The sequence below is a fragment of the Haliotis cracherodii genome, unplaced genomic scaffold (assembly GCF_022045235.1).
Source record: "Haliotis cracherodii isolate W230 unplaced genomic scaffold, xgHalCrac1.p SCAF_1, whole genome shotgun sequence".
NCBI classification, from domain to species: Eukaryota; Metazoa; Mollusca; class Gastropoda; order Lepetellida; family Haliotidae; genus Haliotis; species Haliotis cracherodii.
The window spans coordinates 52463976-52489184 of NW_027266264.1; the positions used below are offsets into that span (position 1 = coordinate 52463976).

General features: G+C 36.5%; 1 protein-coding gene across 6 annotated transcripts in view; it reads left to right on the top strand.

Moving 5' to 3' along the window:
- Window positions 1-16350: 16350 nt before the first annotated feature.
- LOC139479305 (sodium channel protein 1 brain-like) overlaps window positions 16351-25209 on the top strand; it is a 79141-nt gene continuing 70282 nt past the window's right edge. For 2 of the 6 annotated variants that reach the window (XM_071262170.1, XM_071262199.1), the window contains exons 1-2: window positions 21924-22027; window positions 23826-24453. In XM_071262170.1, the coding sequence (XP_071118271.1) occupies window positions 23983-24453 (471 nt within the window). In that variant the 5' untranslated portion in view covers window positions 21924-22027; window positions 23826-23982. Of the gene's footprint in view, window positions 16436-21200; window positions 21407-21923; window positions 22028-22196; window positions 22458-23825; window positions 24454-25209 lie in introns of those variants that run through there. The other 4 variants (XM_071262193.1, XM_071262175.1, XM_071262186.1 and 1 more) reach the window with 4 other exon arrangements.

The following is a 25209-nucleotide window of genomic DNA, read 5'->3' on the forward strand; positions in this document are numbered from 1 at the left end:
CACAGTTTGCCATAACCATTAGAAATTATAGAATGCTCAAACATTGTGTGTGTTGGCACTGTACGGACGTTATGTAAATACGATAGAAAGGACAATTTATCGTAATCGATAATTATCTGACGTTAACACGTTTGAATAATCTTTATCTAGTGGTCACTGTTGTTGTTGAAAGGATAAAAAGAAATCGCACTGATTGACAATCACGTTCGTTGTGAAATTGCAGATCCTACCTGAATATTGTCTGTCATGTTCGTCCCTGTTCCATCTCACTGAAGCACTTGAAACAAGAGTAGTCTCCCCTTAATCGCTCAATTGAGACTGGGCACTGTCTACTAATTTTGTTGATGCGTCCAGGCATATTAACAAGAAAACCGATTCCTGCGATCATGCAGACGCAAACAAAATAATTGACACCAAAATTTCAGTAGCAGTCTGAAACCAGCACGTGAGTACAAATGAATTGTAACATATGAATTTGCATAAATTCCCGTCGACCGAAATGAATAGCCTAATCAAACAGGTCGTAAGAGTTTATCGTTCAATCAGTAAGGACGGCGGGAAATACAAATGAATGCCCATCACAACACTGAATATTGGACATACAATATTTACAACTAGGCCCTAATAGGTACAAAACTATTATCTCATTATATGTATATTTGATGGTCACATATCAGAGTTTAAATAGGTTTTAATTACCGAGGTATTTCAAGTATACTATTGTTTGCCAAAACTAAAGCCTACTAGAAGTAGCCCATGGGAACAAGTCAAAAGGGTAACAGACACACTAACAAAGTCTAGAAGGGCCACACCAAAAACTCAAAAGGGCCTCAAATCTTAGTCAAAACGGCAACTTGAAAAGCATAAATATAAAGCATAGTGTTTGTTTTTATTTGTTTGCTATATTTATTTCATTAATCCAAAGGATTTAGTATAACCTTTGATCTATAGTGAAACCTCTGTGTGTGTGGTCTTTATTAAGCTTTCGTAATACATTCTTTGATACTGTGTGTGATGGACCTTTGATCATCTGTGAATCCTGTGTGTGTATTGTCTTTACTAAACAGAGTGGGAAAACGATCCAAAGTGCCAGGTGCTTAGATTGTATACCTCTCGTGCCTGTTGACCAAAAACGTTTACAGAACTTTAAAGTGTTGTCACTTCCCCTAGTGTACAGTGCATTTACCCTGTGCACACTCATACTATGGTAGATGGATGACCAGATGGTGGAAACATGAATACGTTCAAACACCCAAAAGGCGAAGCACAAAGTGTCAAAACGTGTGGTGTCACCCTGGGCAAGTGACTTACCGGTAGTTTTCATGTGCCTGTTCACCTCGCAGGGAATGGAACCTGATATATGGATGCCCTTAGGCAGCTTGGGTTGTATACTCCCAGGGAATTGAGAATGATAACTGAAATGCATATGGATCCACTGGTTGAGGAACAAATAAACCTCATTTTTGCATATACTAGTATCTGGTGTTGTATATAAGTGTATCAAATAATAAGATACTGTGTTGATTGTCCACTGTGATTGGATTGACTTAGTGTCAGAGTGATTGGTATATACATGGGGTGAAGTGGATCACTTGCATTACCTACCCCTCAACAAACCTGCTAAATGTGTACAGTGTACCCAAACTGTTCTGAAGAATCAGCAAGCTCTTGATAGTGACTCCTGCAAGCATTGGACTCATCGGGCACAGGAATGAGCAATGTTTAACCAGTTGAGCCAGAAAATGTGCTTTATAATGCTGATGTATGCCTACTGTAAAGATCTTTGTTTTATGGAATGAATAAAGGTTTAAAACAGACAAAATGTATACTTTCATATGTATAATGTCACCACTTTGGGTTTGCTGACCTTTGGACTTTTTAGGGTGTCCCTTTTGACTTTTTTGTGTGGCCGTTTTAACTAGGCGTTTCTGGTAATTTTTACTCTTTCGTGGCCATTTTGACCAAAAAATTATGGCCGTTTTGACTATAACCATAGCCCATTAAGGCATTCAGTCAACAATTTGACTTCCTGCTGACTCAAGTTAATGATCAGGATTTATTTTCCAAAAATAATGTTACATGTACATCAAGCGTGGACATAGCTTTTGGAAAATAGGGATTCATTTTTGTCATTTTTGTTAAAAACATCACTTTATCACTTAGTTATAGTGTTGTTCAAATTGAATTTATATAACCTTAGTAAACTGGTCACATATTTGTATAAATGATTTTCTTATGACAAACCTGATACAGACAACCAATGTTGCTTGAATTTGAAGTATGAACAACAGAACAGGTTATAAGGACATGCTCACAACAGTGTTATACATGAACACTTGCCTGATACCCCAAGACCAGAAAGGTTTTCAAAGGACTACTTGATTGCTGGAATAACTACATAGTAATGAGGAAGAGAATATATGGATGTCAACTTCTAGATTATGAGGAACACAATGTTTCGGAGTAAATGCTTACTCCTTCATCAGGTGAATGAATGCCATTTCTAGTATTTGTTGTTAATTATACATAGTAATGGACTGGATATAATGACATGCACATATTCTAGGCCCACAATATTGTACCCGATTTTTGATCTGAGTTTACCTTTACTGTTTTCAGATAGTTTGTTTATGGACTTTGACTGTCTTCTGTTCATAAAGAAATGAATGAAATCTCTAGTATTTGTTGTTAGTTATGCAGTGAATCATATGAATTAACTGAAAAATCTTCATTTTTAGTTTCATAGACATGATAAATAATTTTACATTTTAAATAAGCAGGTTTTCAATCACCAAAGGCTCTGTTGACACAAAAAGCAGGGTTTCCCCTGATGCAGAATTCTTGCGTATTTGACTCTCAATTAAGGAAAAATACGTCCAGAAATAAATGACTGCGTCATGACTGACGCAATTTCAAGATATCTATGTTTTTGTTTACCAGCTTTGGAATGAAAATATTACAACTACTCACCTGAACTTAATTTATAAACATTTTCTGAAGACAATATATGCAAACATCTTAAAATTTACGTCAAGTTTTTAATTAATCGTCGTTTCAAAATATATTTATGCATCAAAGCGAACATAACTCTCACACTCCATGTGGCTTTGATGACAGCATGTGATGTAAACAAAGGAAAACTCCGCAAATGGACAAGGTTTTTCATGTTTCGGCATATTTTCTCACTAAAAGTTAACCATAACATATGTTTATCTAGATGTCTAGACTCGTAAAAAATGAAACAGAAGAAAATATTATCATTGTTGCGGTGAATAATGTGATTTGGCACGGTCACAGTATGTGGTTAAGCGGAACCTATGGAACGGGGTAAACAGAAGTTGTAAGTATCAGAGGGACACATGTTTTTGCCGAAATTTAGGTTAACATTATTGAATGAAATCTTAAATAAAATTAATAAAATAGATGACAAACATAAGGTCAGATATACAGAGAACACATTTTTATTACCAGATAGTGTAACAACAGGATTAACTTGCGAAATTCAATTCGGATTTGTTGTGCTATTTCCGATGACGGATCATGACAGCCTGAAATAAGACTGAAGAAAAGTCTGTGCGTATTACACACGAGAGATATTTTTTTCAGGATTTAATTGCCCATAATTAGGGGTGTGGATTATACACGAGTGTGTATTATACACAAATAAATATGGTATATACAAAATGTAAAGCTTTGGCCATGTTTGTTGTTGCTAATAAACTGTATTCAACCAGAAAATATTATGAGTGTTCACAATTCTTCAGTTCAACTTCACGTTGATAGATAATACAAGATAACTAGATAAAAGATGTAAATGAGTTAGTGGTATTAAATTATAATCTGACATGAAATGTATTTTAATATCCATCCATGATAAAAAATTATGTCTCACAGTTGAGACTGATGTTATTTATTCATCCTGTATTAGTGTCACTGTAAATTGTTTCATGAGCCGTGAAGTAATTAAAGATTGTGAAAAAATAAAACCAACAAACTTTGTTTTTCATTCATATAGCCTTTATTTCTCTGTAGTACAATCAGCTGAGAACATTAATTAGCACTTGTTAACTTAAACTAAAGACATTTAATATTTAAAAGATACTTAACTTTAAGTGTAACATTAACAGTGAACACTTTAAATTTCATTAATCATACAATAAATCATTTGACTCTCAAAAAATATTTTTGAATCCCCAAAATTCATAGGCTGAGTCAAAGTGTCTAAGGGGAACCCTGAAAAAGTCTTCTCACATCACCTGTGCGGCAAACATTGTTGGATGGACACCCACAATTTCTAAACAAATGGTCATACTATCGATGTATGGTGCCCAGCCTTTTAGATCGCTGGATGACAAGATGCTCCCCACGATATAAGCAGCTGTAGTTTCACATATGTCAAACTTTAAGGACACAGTCAAAGCCATGTTCACTTAATTTGTTTCGTAACATTAATTCAGAAAATACTGACATTATATTTGAGAAATTTAATATTAGCAGCACATTTGGATATCTGGAATATAATGTTATTTTACATACAGGCAGAGACCATACACCACCAACATATTGATATATGGTCTCTGGTACAGGCAACTCTTGAAAACAATAAATCCGGTTTCAGCTGTAGATATCCCAACTTAAATGCCAGAGCTGTTATCGTCATGTGAATTGTGAACAAGCAGATGTTTCAGGTACAACTGTGCTTTAACAAAAGTATAACAAAAATTTAACATCAGGCCACTAAATGCATCCAGTTTTCTCTTCCTAATGAGATAATCTTATCTGTTTCTGAAGTGAACTAAATTGACTGGTTCAGAAGTGGACGTTAAACCGATAAATGACTGACTGTCTATTACAATGGAGTTCTTAAATCTGCCATAACTGAGACAATCCACCACAGAATAGAGGTGAGGTCAAGTGAAATGGAGTTTAACAATGTGCACAGAGTCCGGCCATACATCTGACTCCAACCTATATACTTCAGATGTACCTATTTGTAGTCTAATAATGTCTGATGAAATCATTTCTTAACACAATTAATTCCATAAAGTTGTGCATATTTATTATTTACTCACCAACTTCTAGAATGCCAATCACACAGTTACAAATAGTTTTGTTCAAATAAAAAGTATAAAAGTATTTTTATTTTGTGTTAATTTATAGCAACCTTACAATAACTGTTTTTCACAGATTGAATATGTACATCAAGAAAAACTAAAAGTCAAGTGTGGCCATAATGATATCTTCTGCGTTGGGAAGATTCAATGAATGAATGAATGAATGAATGAATCATTTGACAACATAATATGTCAACACAAGGAAAGTTAATGTTCCTTGTCACACAAGGAGAAGTGGGCATTATGCCAATGTTAAGCTTAGCCAGAACCACAGTGTTCTGTGTTTCTAATTCTATACAAGCCCACAGGGTATGTTGAACTAGGAGTTTACAATACCTCTCAAGAGGTATAGATGTATTTATATGTATCATGATAATCAACATGTATCCATTGTCACACACACACATGATGATGAAACTCAAATCTGTTACTTTCTTTGCTAGGTGCTGGGTATGACATAGCACAATATGAACACAATCTTTACACCTGGGGATCCGTCTCCAATTCCTAACATGTGCACGCATGGGTACAGCTCTTTTTTTTAAAAGCTGGGGTCCATTTTGTGATATGGCTATTCACTTTTAGTAATCATGTAATTTTGTTGAAATTACTTTACCAAATGAGTTAGTCATAGTGTTGTTATACATTTATATTTAGTATACCTGATTGCCTATTTAAATATCTGAATCTATAGATATTGATAGAGACCATATATCAGTTTATAGTCTCTAAAATTGAGTTTGTTTATAAATTGACAGGTTTGCACACCCCTGTATCCCCATCCCTTTCTGGATCAACATGTATGATGGCAACATTGTGAGTAATGGAAACATGACAATGGATGTTTGCTCTGAGCACCTTGAGTATAGGAGGTTGTTTAAAATATTTGTCTTAAAATTAATAAAAGTGCCACTGTCAGATCTGTCTGATTCTTGAACTCCTTTAAGTCAATACTATCATATGCTGAAGGATTAGATAAACCTTTGTCAGTCATGGTTAAGGATGTCCTCTGGTCTGTATATGAGTATTTAACTCGAACTAATATTGTTATTTTTATCTTCTGCCATGAGCTGGGGCCGGGGATATAGGAGTGGAATTCGTCTGTTCGTCTGTCTGTCTTCCATCCGTCCATCCGCTTCCCAAAGGGGACAGACGAATTTTCTCAAAAACTATTTAAGTTAGAGAAATGAAATGTTACACACTGGTATTACTGGTCATGATCTTAAATGAGTTCAAAATTTGGTGTCTAAAATTCATTTTTTACAGAGTTATAGCCCTTGCCCCATGCTTTTCAAATTAATGAATACTGCGTGAAATGGGGACAAGTTTTCTCAGAAACTACTGATGTCACATGAATGAAACTTTGTAAGCTTATCTAAGAGATAAATTGTCAAAACTGAGTTTGAACAACGGTGTGGTAAGTTATTTGTTTACAGAGTTATGGCCCTTGTTCCATGCTTTTCAATTTGCTGCATAGTGTGTGCAGTGGAGACAGCTTTTCTCAGAAACTACTGATGTTACATGGATGAAACTATGCATGCTTATCTATGAGATGCAAGTTTGTTAAGACTGTATTCAAAAATTGGTCCCTTAAATTATTTGTTTACAGAGTTACTACCCTTAGTACATGTTTTTAGATTTTGAGCATACACAGTTTTGGCCCTTGATCCATGTTATTTTTCAAAGTGCATATAAGTGTCTGCAATGAGGACATGTTTTCTCAGAAACTACTGAAGTTTATCAAAAATGAGTTCAAGAATTGGTGCCATAAATTATATTTTCCAGAGTGCCTTTTGAGTGTATTAATTTAACATTTGATCCTTTTTTCTGATAACATAAAGCGAGCATATCTCTTCTTAAGGGTTCATTTTTTCATTGTTTATATTCACTACTATATGAACAAACATAATTCTAATGTGGCGGGGGATAGTGATGATGCTGTTTTACAGAGGTAGAAACTAACATATTTAGTCCACTAGTCCTTATAACAATATGATATCAAAACCCTTAAAAATGGCAAATTTCTACTAGTCCCTATGATACCTTACCCCAGTAACTATTGAGCAGTTTGGTAAGGGCTACAGGGCAAGTGCCAATTTCTAATGCTGTTGTTATTGTTGATTAATTAATCTGTCAAAATATAGAGACCTATAAGGAAATCATTCATGCTGTAAACAGTTTTGTATAAAGGTATAATTATTAGTATTTAACTTATCAAAATATCTAACCACTTCTGTATGAAAAGTTTGTCCATAAGAAAACATCAAAATATATTCACAATTTTACAAAACAATGTCATGGTGTCATTCAAATATGTTACAATGTAGTGATGTGATAGTTGAAAGAATGTTTTGGTCTTTTGCTTTTGCTGTAAACATAATGGAAATAAATTCACTTTCTGACTGATACATAATCATGATAAATTTGTAGCTTTGAATATTTGACTTTTAATCAATGATTCTCTGCTGCATTGCTTTAAAAATTTATGATCCATTGAAAAAAATATGTCTATAAAAAGGATTCCCAATTGACACTTTGAGTGAACACAACATCTTATCTACTGACATCCTTAACCGCTAAATTTTCTATTACATTTTACCTTCCTTGAAAAGTTAAATGATAAACCAGCAAATATCCAGGAGATGATAAGATCTAATCACAGGTTTAAACTAGGAAGCAAGTATTTCAAAGCAGAAAGTTACAAAAATGACAGTTGCCCTCAATATATTTTAACTTTTTCTCCTGTTGATGTAATGATTATAGTTTATTGCAGTTCACTTGAAAAGTGAAGACTTCATTTCTCTCGAAAATGTGTTCTAAAGGAACTTGGTTATTGAAATGGTTCACACAAAAAAGTCACCACATGTTATGACTACTTTGTAACTAATTGGTAATGAAAATGTTAATTGACACTAATGCGTCATGTAGACCACCCATAGGGAACAATTGCCACAAATATGTTACACACCACATTTCAAAACCAAGATGCTTTCACCATGTGCTTCTGAGACAACCATAGCAGTAGTGAAAGTTTGTGTCACAGCAAAATATGATGCAGCAATGAGCTGTTATCATATCATAAGCATCTTAATTCAAACCTTCTATGTACCTATACCATAGGTTCATCAAAAGGGACAGTGAAAATATTGATTAAGTCATTGTGTGTTGTTATTAATGCAGTTAAGTTTATGTTAAGAACATTCTTAAACTTTGATATTATGTCTTGAGGACCAGGGATGCTAAAACATATTTTACAGACATGCAATTTGGCACTTGCCTGCCAGCCCAAGTCAGTTTATCTAATGTTGAAGGCATCCTGAGAGCTAGTAGAATCTCAGGCTTTTGACATGTTTTATGGGGAGTTCTTATATGTTATCACCATACTGGCTTGTGAATGGTTCTGGTTAAGCGGCATCACTGTTTGTTATGACAAACGGACCGAATGGCATCAACATTTTTGGAAATTGACACCACAGTATCGACCAATTATATGATTATGTGGAATAGTGATTAAGTAACAACCACCTACTGGTAGGGAAATGGTACTGAAGACATTTTTTTATGGCAATAATGGTGCATGTTTACGACAAGGTTGCTTGCCACCCTTTCATCCAGCAGTGTAATAGGTGTGAGAATAATTTGTCCAGGCAGCCAACAGCATGCCAGGCATACTGATCCCACACAATTGATCTCTGTCACTGACAATCTCCCAATACATGACCCAGTGAATGGCAGCATTAAGCTGACATCGACATTTGTTTGGTTGAGATGTAGGTTATGGAAGATTATTAAATCTGGCTTTGCACTTTCAACATGAATGAACTGAAATGCATGAAACAGTTCACTGAATGTACCAGAATAAAGGTACATGGATTTTTATGAGACCACACTTCGTTGCACCTTTGGCCAATTTTCAAAGTAAAACATGTTTTAAATCTTGTATTATCCCATTTAAGAAATTTGTGAAGTTGAACATACAGTAGGTAAATAAACAACGTCAATGCCAGAGAATAACCTGTCTTGATTATCTGATGAAACAGATTCCTTTGGACGTAAAAGGAAAAGTAGCGGTGAAAATTATATGAATGGATCACTGAAAATGTGTGATGACACCAGTGTTTGCAAAAAGGGTAAGCATGTCCTGCCCCACCGGTTGTACACACCACTCACGCAATTTGCTTAAAAAAGTATATGCTTGTTGCTATCAGGAACTGTCACTGTTCGGACAATTAACAATACTGGAAATTACCCTTGAAGCAGAATAAAGGTTTTTGTTAGTGAAACCCTAGTGCAGGTAGTTCAACATGTAATGGTGACTACAACCTCTGGTGGAGGAACATAGTGTGTACAAGTATTGATGATGTGCCTAAACACAACATAAGAAAAACTATTGGAAGTAATTCATTTCCAAATATGAATCTTTTTTTCATGTAAACATGAATGCGTATACTTATTTCCTAAGGGGAATGTATATTTGGACAAACTTTGTCCATGTCACCTACAAATAGAACATGAAAATAATCATCCTAACCCTGTGATAACTTTGGGAAGACACCCATCAGATCAATTTGTTTCTTGACAAGATTTTTTGTTAACAACCAAGCATCATTGTTACTGGTGATTGAATGTCAACAAAGCTGTTTCTTTCCTTCTGACAGGACAAAACAAGTTTATGCTTGATGCATGTATAATCATCAGTGCTCTCTGGAAACAGGTTATACATGAATTGAGTATTGATTTCTTTCCAATGGTAAAACATATATATATAAGAGACGCGATTGTCAATTTGGTGAGTATAAAAACACTAACCATTCAGTCATAAAAGATGTACAATCACAATATGTTTGCAAGGATAGCACCCTCCTCTTGTGAATTATTTATCTAAATATGAAAAAAAAAATCAATTTGTGTTTATTTATTCCTTTGCTGTATAGCTACGTATGTTCAAGTTTGTTAGCTGTAGTGTGTTGTAATGCATTTATGACTCCCAATCCACTTGAGACTAATAACATCCAACTTTGTAGGGAAAAGAAGGTTTCTTAATACCTGAACACGATTTGTTTCATGGAAGTGCAGTCATACACAATTGTGTCGAAGTTGCAGGTAGCTACGTAAATGCTTCTAGTTATCCAAAGTTTGACACAACCGCAAATAATGAATAAAGAAGGAATATGCAGGGACCAAGCTTTTCCTTCGAGATAACCATAAGTTCGACACATCAAAGTTATAAGTTTGACATAACAGTGTTAGACTGTATTTATATGATGAACCTTCGTCTTTTAACGTGCCAACAGCTTTGTATTCTTAAGTCAGTCAATATGTTCAATATGCCAACTGTCTCATAAAGGAGTTCCTATGACACTATATGAATAATCCTATAAACACTGATGAGTTGGTATTATGTGCTGGCTGTGTAGAAGACAGTGGCACAGGATGTACTTTAAGAGTTTATTGACTTCATCATCTATATTTGGATGGTCTGTGCATATAAGAAAAGATTATATTGACAGAAACTTGTATCAGATTATTGTTGAGTACAGTATTTCACGCTTTAAGATTAGTTCATTTTTTAGGGAACTGACTGTTGCTCATTCAAATTGTCCTAACAATACTTTTGACTTTTGGCAATGGTGTAGTAGAATCAATACTTGCTAATATCACGAAAATGTCCTGGTGACATTTGTCTCACTGGTATCCATACACACTGTGCTTAAAACATTTGAGACGGCTAGCCTGAACACGTTTCTTAGCATCGTTTCAGTAGATTTTATTGTTATAATATGTATTGCTTTTATGAGAATTAAAATTTGCTTGACTCAGGCTTTGGACTATCACAAAATGTTCATATTGACATGACAATACTGGCAATAATTCAGACATGATGTATTGTTTAAATTACAGGATCTCGGATATCTAGAATAGTGACAAGCAGCAGTTAACAAGGGCAATTTGTGTTTGAAGTAGTGCCTTTGTGATAGTAATCACATGGGACCTTTCACTGGAATACAAGATTAGTGGAGGTTTTACCTGTTCATTCTCCATGTGGGTTGTAATGTTTAGAGCTCATTTTTAGTGTTCCCCGCTGTGATAATGATAAAACCAATGTAAACTCAACTCACTCACTCAAACAGAAATGAGAAAATAAAGTTATGCATCCACACCCACATAGAATTGTTTGTCAGTGAGGCAAGTGTAAAGGCATTTGTTATCACACACTAAATTGAACAGATCTTATCAAGACACATTTCTAGAAGATGAGCATCTGTGATGAAAAAAAATATGTTCCAGACAGATTGACACCTCTTCATCTCTTTAAAATCTTCTGAAGTATGAAGGTTGATTGATAAGTTCTGAGCCTCGCATAGAAGGAATTGCGTAATAGTGAAATCCTTTGCTGTGGACATTACATGATGCCACAGAGGTATATCCCAAAATACTCCATTGAGCAACTTATATCACTATGACAAGTCAGTAGAATAAGCAAGGGTCTAAAACCTGACAACGATTTGTGACTATGGATGAAATGTGGGTTCACCACTTCCAGCCAGTCAAAACAACAATCTAAAAGTACTTGATCACTGCTTGCTCCTCAAACTTGTCCATTTTCCAAAGGTCACAGATCCTTGCTTATTTTGCTGACTTGTCACATAGAGATCAATCTCACAAAAATCAGATCCTCACTTCCGCTAAGCAAACGATAGCGAGAACTAAGATCTGATTGCAATGAGATTTCAGTGAAATCACTATGAAATAGTGATGATACCAAGTGTTTGAGAAACTCCACTTCACACACACACACTCAAACAATACAATGTGAATTTATCTTTGCCTTGATAACAATGTTCTCCAAGATCAGTGTATCTGGGAGCTTTGAAAAGATGATAAGAACACTGATCTGTCTTCTGATCCATTATCCACTTTCAACTGAGACCAAGACACCAATAATCAGTAATTCATAAATTGAATTTCTTTGTTGAAACGTAGTCTCTTGTGGTTTTACAGACCCCAGAGCAATATTTTCAAAAAAACATCCACCCCCATTCTCCTCTCATTCTCTTCTCAGGTCTAGGAAATTATGAGTCTTAGGGGTTCCTAAATACTCAAGGGTTCCTTTATTGAAGTATTCTTGTTTAACCTTCTACATAACTTTATTTATGTTGGTCTAGGTTGAAATTGTCCCACTAGAAATATGCATTTTGGAATTCTTCGAACATCCAAAGGATGATAACTATTTTCATGTTTGATTACAAAACAAGCTAAAACAAACCTAAGTTATTTTCTCGGTAGAGCCTATACTGCATTTAGAAATTTACAGTAACGACTTCATTTATTCATGTATTTTAATCTATGATTTAGTCCATCGTTACCATAATTCCGATTGTTTCATCCACATCTGCCTATATTGCTAAATTACCAGTCATAATCACATATATTTCATGTTCTCATCTATACCAAAATGTATCAACCACTGAACATTTTCACCAATGGTTATATCATTCGCTGAATTACCCAGTAACTAGAGTCTGAGAGTAATTGTTATTGAGCTTCCAACACTACTTCTTCTGGAGTGTATGATGGGTTTTTTAAGGTGTCCAGCTTATTGAATTCAAACAGGGAGTCTATATGAGATTAGTGAATATAACATTATATAGACTGACTGTTTCAAATTACATTTCTGATACCAGTCATCATATGTAAAAGCAGTATAGATTTTGAATTAGAGCTTCTTTAATCTCGACTTTAATCTATTATTTAAGGTCTTGTCAAAGGCAATGAGGTCTGGCCTGATTAGCCTGAGTCAAGACTTTTCTGCCCCCCTGAAAACATGATCCGATAGCTTTCCCTCAGCCATGAGATAATTTCCTGGAAATGAAATATTTAATGAGTATATTGACTTTTGGCTTGCATGACAAATTAGTGTTTTAAACAATGAGATTGTGGAATTCTATACCTAGCCACATGTTAACGTTTCACAAGATTTAGTGTAGACTGGACAACAAAGCAGCTCAAGACCATGATAATCAGCTTACTGTTCATTTGTGGTAAATTCCCTCGACCATGTTATAAAAGGCTGGTGATATTCATGTAATTGGGAATGTATCATTATTTAGTGGTAACCTATACCTAGACATTCCAAAAACATCATTATGGGTTTAATGCACATGTAAAGCATTATATTGCAGTCTGTGTCAAAATGTTTTGGTCTACTAGCCTGAACCTGTGTCTTGACATCATTGTCAGTAGATATTAGTGTTACTGTATGGACTTTTATTGCAAAGCTTACTGGACTGAAAGAAATTTTACTAGACTCGGACTATGGACTTGTGGCTAAAGTCTTAGACTTATGTTGGTAACAGATTCCATTACGATAGCTTGACACATATTGGAATAATACATAATGTCTCCCATATTTAACCAGGAATAAGTGTTTTATTCAACCTATTTCAACAAGCCACAGCTGCCATAAGCAACAGCCATGTGAACTTGTCTTATCCTAAGCAATTGATGATACACCTATATCCTTGCAGTGCTCAGATGTTGGATCAATATCATTTTATAGAGTGAACAGTAGCTTCTAACCCTATCCTGACGTTCGTATGCATCACTTGTGTCCAGTGCATTTCTAGAATGCTGATTTACATGGGCGTATTGAACAAGGCTATCTGATTAGGCCCAATCTCAATAAAGACTATTCGTGCTCAAAGATCTGTTCCCAAACTACTGTAAGTTAGGGACATGTCAAATCCTCCTAGCATTTCTTTCTACCAAAGCTGCAGCAGCTCAGTGCTCAGCTGAGTATGTATGACAGGATGAAGATTGTGTTCCCTGTGATTTATTTTCATTCCAGCCATTGCAAAATAGGAGAGATGATAATTTCTACCTGGATGCATGCATGTTGCAAACATAAGGCAAGGGATTTCGTCATATTTCAGTATGGTGTTACAAAGCATGCAAACCCTTGTCAACCAAACAAGTATAGTTTGCCATAAAACTGCCATTCTGTTTTCCAAAACATATCTGGTGGAAACTAAGTGAATGCATCAAATCCATCATTGGTTGCATTAGATTTGTAGCTGTTGCTACTACTTGGTGTTTAGGGTAGTATGAAGGTCCTATATGTTAACCTTAACTATTCAGAATAATATAATACTTCTTTAGGTTGTAGGTGGCTGAATCAAACTGTGCCAAATATTAGGCATATTGCTGCTTCACTGGTACCAAACGTTTCCATATTTATCTCCACTCACGACAGTTGTAAATAGCCAGTAGGGGTTAATAGGTTCATATCAATAAGGCCTTCCTATCTATACCACATATATAAAACATGAGGTGAAGAGTCTAATATTGTGAAAGCAGGCGACTATTAGCGAGAATGTGACAGGTCACACCTGTGTGGTTGTGCCTCTTATGAAATTCAATATGCAACAGTGCACTTGTATTGGACTTGACATATTCATCATTTAGGATACACATTTTGCTTCAACGATTTCCTTTCATATGATATAGATTGTGAACGGGTTCATGATTCTGTAATTATAACTTTGCTTATAAACATTGTTTCTTATGTTCTGCAACGTTTGCAAATACAGAAAGAAAAATGGAAACAATCAGTTAAGAATTTTATAGGCAAGTGAGGACTAATTATTTTGTTTAGTATTTCTTTTATTTTATTTTATAATAACAATGTCAACTCCAGAGAATAACCAGTCTGCAAATGCCTAGGTGCCCATTTAGACCCAAATGGTTAAAAAACCAACCATTGGAGATCACATTGTATATTATACATTATGATTATTCTTTAAAGCAATTACTATGGGACTTGAGGTGGAGACTCGTAGCACAAGGCTAAAACCTTCCTCACTCGAGTCTATAATGCTATACTTGTGATTATTCCCTCTGTGGGCATTGTTCGACAGAGAGAAGAAAGTAATTACACGGTAGAATTTCAGTTTTGTAAGCACTTACGTTCGTATCTCCCATGCGTCATTATTTCCATCTAAGAAAGTGTGTTCGCTTAGTGAGCTACCATAGTCTTATTACTTTACATTTACAATATAATGAAGAAGCATTAACTATTTATTCCACAGATTTGCAAGGTTCTTTCTCCATAGATTTTGTAAAGAAAGTCTAAAGAACAATTGGGCATTCATTAAAGCAAATTACAGATGGTTTCATCGCGATTGTCATTCCAAGAACAAAACATTTGTGTTCCACTTCTTAGATCCGACTGAAGAGGTACTTTATCACTGGTCATTGTAATATTTTCTGCCAGGAAACGTATACATTGTATACATAGTTACATGATTTTTTTGAAAGCTTCGCATTGAAATGGCCAATGATTTGATGACATGTATTTATAGTGAAACAAAATTTGCCCAGTTTATGGATGTGGTATGGTATTGGTTAAGTAATGCATTCCACTTCCATAAGTGGTTATAAAATCAGTAGTGCGTCATTAAATAATATGTCTACACTGCAATTCTAGTTCAACTAAAGATGTCTCCCACATAGTATTTCATTGTACACCATATATCTTATTATGAACAAAATACATGACGGACGTATAACAAGTGTAAACTTTGTTGAAAATGTAAAAGAAATACCTGCAATCCTACACTTGTTTGCATATATTATTTAATTTGATTTAATGAAGACCTAAATGAACACCGTGTTTACTTTGTAATTACTGTCCTTACAGTTACACGTGACTAGGTTTAACATCCGCCCGTATCCCGCCGTAAATATATATATATATAATTGAAAGGATTGAGCGACAATGCATACATATATAACTTTTGACTCACTGTACGGTCAATACAATCGTACTCTCGGGTACGATTTCAACTACTACTTGACACTCTTCAAAATCAATAAACAAAACGTTTAGTCATTTAGATTTCAGCTGTGACAAACACATGTTATTTACACCATTACTCAATACCCGATGCTGAAACACTGATCTCTATATGTCGTTAGATGGTTACCCAATTCCTATTCACAGATTAAACTTGTATCGACGGGCAATACGTAAATCCCCAATCGAAGCTATACCCGTAAATGCCTCTTTGTGCATTTTGCTTTATGCTTATTGAAAGAACTGTTCCGTCTCAAGCGCGCTTACATAATGTAAACCCTTTGTGACAAATCTGCCTAATGCTGAACCATTGCTACAGACTATCAGAGAGGTAAAGCTATGCTGAAATATGCTTGTATGAATACCCCGTGTAGAAAGAGGACGGCGTTTGAAAGCCAGGATACTTAATGCTGACAAACTTTGTATATTTGTCGACAGAATCATCCTTGTTTCATAGAAAAACTGGGTAAGTCGATAATTCTTTAAAACATGCCAGTTTATATACACAGTACCATTACTGTAGATTTGTTATCGCCAAGGCTACATTGACCTCATCGGCAATTTTAAGGAAGTCTCAGGCATCCATAAGATTTCCGTCACTTTAAGAAGAAATCACGATCAATTTACGTGGTTAGTCGGCAAAGAAGAAGTAAATATTAAATCGAAAGTGCCACTACGTGTGATTAAAGGAGCTGAGTTGGGGAAATTCAGTCTTCCAATTTGTACCGTGTCACTCGAGGTTGATTGGTGAATCATTCCTTTGATGGATCGCATACAATGGTAATCGACAAATGACCTTGGGACGAGTGTTACTTACTCCACCTCTCAGTCTCCAGGGTAGAATTGGTTCCGGTATAAAACCTGAGCTTGTCGTAAGAGTCGACTAAAATGAATCGGTGGAATTTGACTTGGGTGGTTGCATCTCATGGTGCCACTATGACGTGGGTCGATGTTCATGCTCTCACTCATTAGTTTACTTGGTCTAGATGCGTTCATATACAGGCTGCAGTGATATGGCTGGAATGTTGCTGACTGTGGTGTTTTGGACATTCACTAACTTATAGCATTGCCACATACGAACCAATTAGAATATGTAATATATATATATATATATATATATATATATATATATATATATATATATATATATATATATATATATATATATATGATGTATATGATACGATACCAGTTCTTCCTTTCAATTACATAAACTTGCGACAAAAGTTGTGTGCCTATGCATGTATTGTACCTATGGGTGAGTCACTCATTTACAATCGAAATAATCAGTTAAATACTGAAGAGTGAGTGGCGGGTGGGTTTGGTTTAAGCTGCTTTGAACAGCATATAGTAGTTATGTCACGGCGTGACAGCTTGATGTTGAAGGAAATCCCATTACAACGTATAATGCTTGCCTTAGACGTTTACCACTTTGGTGAAACCAACAAACAGGGGTACGTTGCTGACATACCACGTATATGGAATTCGAATTCTCAATCATACGTTTGGGGCACACCAAAGGGACAGCGAATAGTGGCGCCTTAGATGACTGTACCATCCGTGCCCCCATGTATGTTTAGACAACCCCCTATGCATTATCAGTATAACCAAACGTCTTGGAGTCAACATCGGTTCTTGACCTTTCTGATTGAATATACGTAACCTGTTAAACGGTTAGGATACGTTTCAGTCTATAAACTGCCTATGAAGCAAGACGTTTGCAAGTTTAACTTCCCCGGCGGGAAATCATGAGCAGAAAGACGATTAGGTTGTCATAATTGAGGTTATAGAGCACATGTATTTGTTGGATCCGGAATACCGACTTTCCGCTGGCATTGTATACCTGCGTATACCGGTGTATATCAGTGCAGTCTAACGGTGCCTGGTTGGACTAAACGTGGCATGGCGGCTATGAAAGCAGTGTCAGAAATTTGTACTAGTCCTGTAGTCCTTGCCAAACTGCCAAATAGTTAAGGTATCATGAAGACTATAGTAGAAATGTACCCCTTTTAAGGGTTTTGCTATATGCTATATCATTATAAGGACTAGTGGACGAAAACAGTTAAATTCTACTGCTGCGACTCTAACATATGTTATATCTCTCTTACAACTTAATCATATTACAGATGTAGTCCCCAGTATCCAATACTTGCAGTAAGAATAAGTAAGTTGGGATTAACCCCGCGTTTAACAGTGTTCCAGTTATATCACGGCGTGTCAGCTTAATGCGTAAGTCCGAAGTGATGACGTTTACCACCTATTAAGTGAAACCCACATGCACGGACATGGTGCTGACAAACCAAGAAACATAATCGGGGCGAACCGGGATTCGAACACACAAGCATAGGTCTCTGGTGTTCACAAGGGATGCAACTCTGCAAAGCGAATTGCGGCGCCTTAGACGACTGAACCACCCGGGCCTCTGCTCGTAGACAAGTTGTCAAGGGTTCGATTATTTGCATGCAGTCGTGATATAGCTGGAATAACGTATGTATTCTATAAACTGCGTCCTTAAACATTCATTTGCTTTTCATTACAGATTGAACTTTTTTCATCTACCGACAGTTTCCAAAACTGATAGTTTTATCAAATTTCTTTGTTTGCATATTGAAAAAAACAAGTATGTGGGTAATCTGTTTACCGCATGGGAAGCTGAATGACGCGTACAATTCTCGTCCGTTAACATCTTGGTTTTGCATGCACTTGAATAACTAATCAAGGGCGAAAAGCGTAGTAGTTAAACCAGTGTGTTATATCTCCATGCTTTTGTGATAAACACACGCGGGACTCATTTGCTACCATATCCTCGCGCAGGAAGTCTCGAAGCGGTGGGGTAGTCTTTTTCGTGGCTCGTCACATCGAAGACCCTGATTCTATTCTCCACATAGCTACAATGTATGAAGCCCATTCTTGGTGTCCCCCGCCGTGGTAGTGCTGGAATATTGCTAAAAGGGGTGTAAAACCATACTCATTCATTCACTTTAGGAAGTGTCGCCATCCTTGTCTGTCCTAACAGTAACATCGCACAGATTTTCTCTCGCTCGTTAGTCTTATGTAATTGGTTGGCTATTTTAGCGTCAAAACGAATGTATGGTTAATTGCAAATGCGTCATGTGTATTTTGTCCTAACAGAATGACGATATTATCCACTGCATGGATAATCGAGGATGGTGAAATGTGGATATTAAATAAAAAGCGACCAAAATAATCCATAATCGTAAGTAATCCCTTCTAAAGGCAGAGGCCATTGTAGGATTCCGACTAAATCAATAGAATGTGTGTATGAATCACTGTGTAGTGATACTACAAGGTGTTCGCAAAAAGGTATGTGAGGCACCGGCAGAATGGACCCGGGATTCGAACCCGGGTTTCCTCTTTAACCACCGCCCCTGCTTTTCGTGGAGATAACGGGTCACAATAAGACCCCAAACCACACGCCTGTCGTAAGAGCGGACTAAAATATGGATTGGGTGGTGTTCTCGCACTTCTGAATAAGTAATGAAATTGTATGCCATTTTACTTTCAAACACGTGTATCTAAACATAGAGATGGGTGTTAGTAAAAAACATAAAATTTAACTATTTTGTTCAGAACTTCGGCTTTCAATGGTGTGACTTGGATGATTGCTGACATCGTGTCCCGATGGTGTGGGTCGTTGCTCATGCAACGAGAATCATGATTCACAAATACTAATTATGTAGTCGGAATCGTAAAATGGACTCGGCTTCTAGTAGAGATTTCTTATGATTATGGAAAGGGTTTTGTAGCTTTTATTTAATAATACCCACTGGTTCGCTTGGTCCAGAATCGATTATTTACTGGCCGCCGTGCATGATGGTTGGAACATTACTGACTGCGGCGTTCAACTACATTCACTCACATTTCTGGTCAGAGCGTACCTTTGACATTAAAGTCTGTATTCCAGACACTGCAAGGCCGTGCGAGTCTAGTGGTAAGGGTCATGCTACTTAGGTCCTGCTGTTCGTGTTGTCAACGTTACAGTACTTTAGATGAAGATGGTGATCTTGTTACACTATGATTATTACTACATGACTATGTTGATATCTGCGTCATCTAGTTACCAAGTGTATGTAAACAATAAAAAATGACTCTGGCATTCCAATTAAAAAAAACACATTTAATACATTCCTGCTAAGGTTCAGTAAACCCGCGTTTCCTTGATTGACGGCGACAATTATCGTTGACAGTGTTCTCTAAGTGCGTAAGTTCTCTTCATCATTGATTTGTGCCGGTGAGTGATGATATATTCAAAGCCATAATGAAACTGTTTACTCATTATAAGACGTTGAACAAACACCATGCCAGGTGAAAGTAATGACATCGACTGTCGCCAACACTTTAAACAACACATATAGTTACTAGTGAACAGATAGAATAGAATCGTTTCCGTTGTCAACAGTTATTATAGAACTGTACACCTAAATGACTGGCCATTAACAGGAAGCAACACTAACGCGCCGCGTGTCCAACACAACGGCTATATACCAGTCGATGGTTCCATTCAATCGGCTTTGTTTAAATGCCGAGTGGTCGGGGTATAAATTTGTCACATTCAAGACAGAAACATATCTTAGAGTTTGGATAAATCGATGTTATGATGCTTCAAAATGAATTTCACCATAGGTGTAGTCACGTGTAACGAAGCAAGGTTTCTGACGTGATCGTCTCCAACAGTTTATCAAACGATGACGTCATTGCCTCAAGGATATGTTTTTCCTTCATGCCCTTTAATGCAGTAAGCCTTGTTTTGTATACGCAAATAGATACAATTGTTTTATAAGGATTTCATGGTCTTGTTGCTTTGATAGGAAATCTAGGAGTATACTCGGGAGTGTCTGAGGATTGGCGAGTTATGAGATTGGTATCTAGTAATGTATATTCGTATTGTTGTTCGGCGTATCTATTGCCAGGACGTATGACCTGTGTGAATGTGTCTCTGAATCTATATTAAAATCTCAGACAGACACGTACAAAATGTATGGACTTTTACAGTGTTGGAATACTTAAGTCAGGGTTGTGGCCTGCGATCTAAGCCGTCACCTTTCACCCGGGCGTCACAGCTACAATTGACAAACTGTAGACGTTGCCTTGCCACTGCAAAGCCCTATTCAATCTTCAATAATTGGGGCTTGTCAATAAAAGGATTTGGGTGTTCCGACCGACCGCCCAACACTAATACACCACTGCATTCTACAAGAGTGCGGCTAGATGCCTGTATACAATAGGCGTTTGATTAAGTGGATTTCGGAAATATAGTTACGAGTAATTTGCTGCTTGTTACGCTCTAACGATCACTTACTAAGCCGAAGTCCCAGCTATTGTATTGTTCTCGAAAAACTCGCTCAGTTTTAACAGATTACCAGTTCGATTAGGACCGGTAAAGTTTGGAATACTTGTGTCCCACAAACTCAGACAGGTATGTTCACGGATATTTTTTTCATATTTGAATATCTTTGATTAACGGAATGCAGTGTTCACTATGACGTTACCACTGTCTGGTAACTGCGTTTGTTCCGCGGTCAACGAAGCTGTATAATTAAAGTTCACAGTACACATGTTAGTAAGCAATCGCCGGTTACCATCAGTAACACTCGGACTCAATCGATGTAACCTGGTATATAACTTCTCAAAACAAACACTGTGTGTGGGGGACTGGCATCAGCCAAGCGTTTGTCCTTATCAATTAGTTATTACTATTGAGAACAAAAGAAAGTCATTCTGCTAATTGGACCTTGTCAAGCTAGACAAAATCATCGTGGTGAATACTCGCATCTTGTCAAATGATTCTGTATTAACTGAGGAAAGAAACAGGTGACTTATATCGCCGTCAAACGAACAGTATGCCCGTGCTGGCTATAGCTGGCCAATACCTGCAGATCAGTCACATGGTTAAGGAATCCTATACACCTGAGTGACGTCGTAGACTTGGAGCAGTCGATGCCTGGCGAGCTGGCGTTTATTGCCTCGGCGTGGCTGGCGTTATGTGATCTTTAAACTTGGATTAATAACGTGACATAGAGACTGGCTTAATAACAAGGTAGGTTTGGATGATACGCACCAGTGATAAGGATAGAGTTGAAGACGTTTTCATCTTCTTTTTAAAAGTTACAATTCCCATTCTAAAGACCTTTGCGTGTATACAAACTTTGCCGACTTCACCCACAATCTTTGGTAGTCTTTAGAACGCCATGTTTGTGGGTATTATTGTGTAACGGCCGTCACGAGTGTCGCAAGGTGTTCGTTGTTGGGGACGAAATATGCAAAGCGTGAACATGGGTTGCTTACAGCTGTGTGCCTACTGGGAACAAACGTAGTGTTTGTGAAGACGTATTAATAGTGAAACGACTTTCTCTGGAATTCTACTGACAGTGGAATTAAACACAGAATTGAAGAGCGATGAAGGATGTATGAATTATATGTATGTTATCAGATGAGTTATTATGTTTATCTGATGGTAATCTCTTGAGGTAGGTGTATCAACCAGATCATAAACACATCTTGTTTAGCAAAGAGGTTCTCAGTTCATATTCTTAGTACTTCAATAATGACACAGCATGAATTATCCTTAAGTTGAACGTTTTAAAACTAAAGTAACTTTAATTACTTATGGACTCTGCTTTTTGTAGATAATCCTTGATATGATTTTTTTTTATTTATGAACAAATGGATATGAAATAATATGTTTCAGGGCTGGATACATATTTTCCATGACTTTCTTCAAAACACTAACAGCTTGCATATACAAGTATATATTAATATTATTTTATCATACTAGATAACATTTTAGATGAATACAGTGATTATCTACTAGCCACTTTGCTTTGAGGTATTACAAAGTAACAGTCTACTAGTCCTGCTGACAAGTTCAGTAACTATATAATAGTTAAGGGTGTGACAAGAAATTCATCACTACAGTTCGTGGATGCAGTTGACCCACAGTTGACTGATTGACCCACTATGTTGAATCAGACCAGGAAAGACTGAAAGATTGTAACAGTTGCTTGCAAACAACATATACATAGCAACATGGGACTAGTGAAAGTTCAGGAAGGATTGAGAGTTTTTGTGTTTACTAGCCTGCAGGGTAATTTAAAGTTTGTATTCTTTACTATTATGTCATACATGGACATAATGTGTCAGAATTGTCTTGCCTACTTTCTGCAAATGAAATTACTTGATACACTTTTGTATCCCTCTCAGCATATTGTATCGCAAACCTTAAACTATACATATATTCTTCAAACAAATGGCTATTAATTTCCAAACAGCTGTTTAAGAGTATCAGCAGTTAGGTAAAGTTAAAATCTTTCATTCAAGGAAATAGCTAAAAGTATCAAACAGTTTCAAACATTTTTCAATGCACCAGTTTTTGTTCTGACAAATGACAAGTCACTGACTTGGTTAAACACATTTGTGTACCTTTAACAAAGTTGGTTGTATACATTTAGTATACACTCATGTTTGAGGGTAAAAATAAAACAAATAAGAAATTATTTATTTGATGGTGATGTATTTGATTTATGTTTGCAGTGTTTCTGACACTAAATTATTTTCAGCCTAGTTACGTTTTTGTAATTTTATTAGTCAAATCTCATTTTGAAGTGTATCCTTCTTTTGCCTGGAAGATAAATACAGTGAAGTGCAATGAATTCATATTTGAGAATATTGGACCTAAATACACTCAAATGATGTTTTCCTCAAAGTGAAAATAACCAAAAGAAAACTGCAATAACTGGAATATGGTATTAAACTTGAAAAGACTGGATATTCAGTTGAAAGTGGTAATTAGAAACACATTATTTCAGAAATTAATCACTGTGTATGTACAATTGCAGGAAGCATGAGACATAAAGAAGATGGTATATGTGGAAGTTAGTACTGATGGGACTTCACTTCAATAGACTCTAAAACACCATAAGAACTTCAGCTGCAGGGACACAGGCCAGTGCCCCACCAAACTGAAGTAGCACCTGATGTTTGCATGTGTAAATCATGAAAGCTGAAGATGAAGACATTGCAAAGACTACAGCCACCACAATTCCTGAAGATGGTGAAGTCCCACCTGTGGACGAGGAGGTTTCGTCACCAGCAGACGACATGCCTCCTAAAGTTCCTCTTGAAATCATGGACACTGGTCAAGAACAGAAGAAATCTGAGGAGGAGAAACCTAAACCATTCAGCAAGATGTGTCATTTCAGGAAGTTTACAGAGAAGACATATGAGGAACTTGTGATCCGAGAAACGTCAGATAAGTTGAAAGCACAGCAACGGCGTGCCAAAGGGCAAACAGCACGTCTGGTAGATGGTGACCTTAGGTTTGGAGATGAGGACGAAGAAGAGCACATTTTGGAACCAGATCCTCTTCTCCATGAAGGGAATACGCTCACAGAAAACTATGGAGTTTTTCCTACACCGTACTGTGGTTGGCCAATTGAAGAGATTGACCAAGGGATTAAAGACAAGGTGGGTCATACAGCAGAATATTAATCACAACCTTTACTATCTTTTCTCACAGTCTTTCATTGCATACAATATACTCCTTTTTCCCTACATCTTATGTTAAGTTAAGTATCCTCATATACTGTTGCAAAAAATTGTGATGGTATTTGATTATGTCACATTTTTTGTTGGATGCAATAGCTAATATTCATACATATAACTGATTGTGAGTATCCATCATATCTAGAGCCTTTAAATCTTATATGAACATGTGTACACCATAAGTTGTATCACATATTCGAGGTACATTAACTGATAAAATGACTGCTTGCAAGCAGAGGCATGTGAGAGTTAGAAGCTAGAGGCAGACACAACTGTTCTCAAGCTACATGTAATTGCAACATTCATCAGCTGCTACTGAATGATATGTTTCTTCAATGCGGATGTGGAGGCACGGTTTGCATAGAAGTCGCCTTATAGAACTAAATCCCCAGGCAGTGCGAGGATCTGTTGATCATGGGGTATGATTATGGAAAGGGCTTTGTCACATTTATTCAGATTCTAGATTCTCCATTGATCAGTGGTCTGTCAAAATCTAACCAGTTTTTTTGTGGGTGGTAAAGATCTACAACCTGCTCCACTTTGTGCTTTACGGAAATACTAAAACTCCCCGCAGCATTTAAACCAACTAACTCACCAATTATGAATGTCACAACAGGGTTAGCCCTTTCCCACAGATGTTCCTGTAGCTCAAATAGTAATAACACTTTGGAGAATACA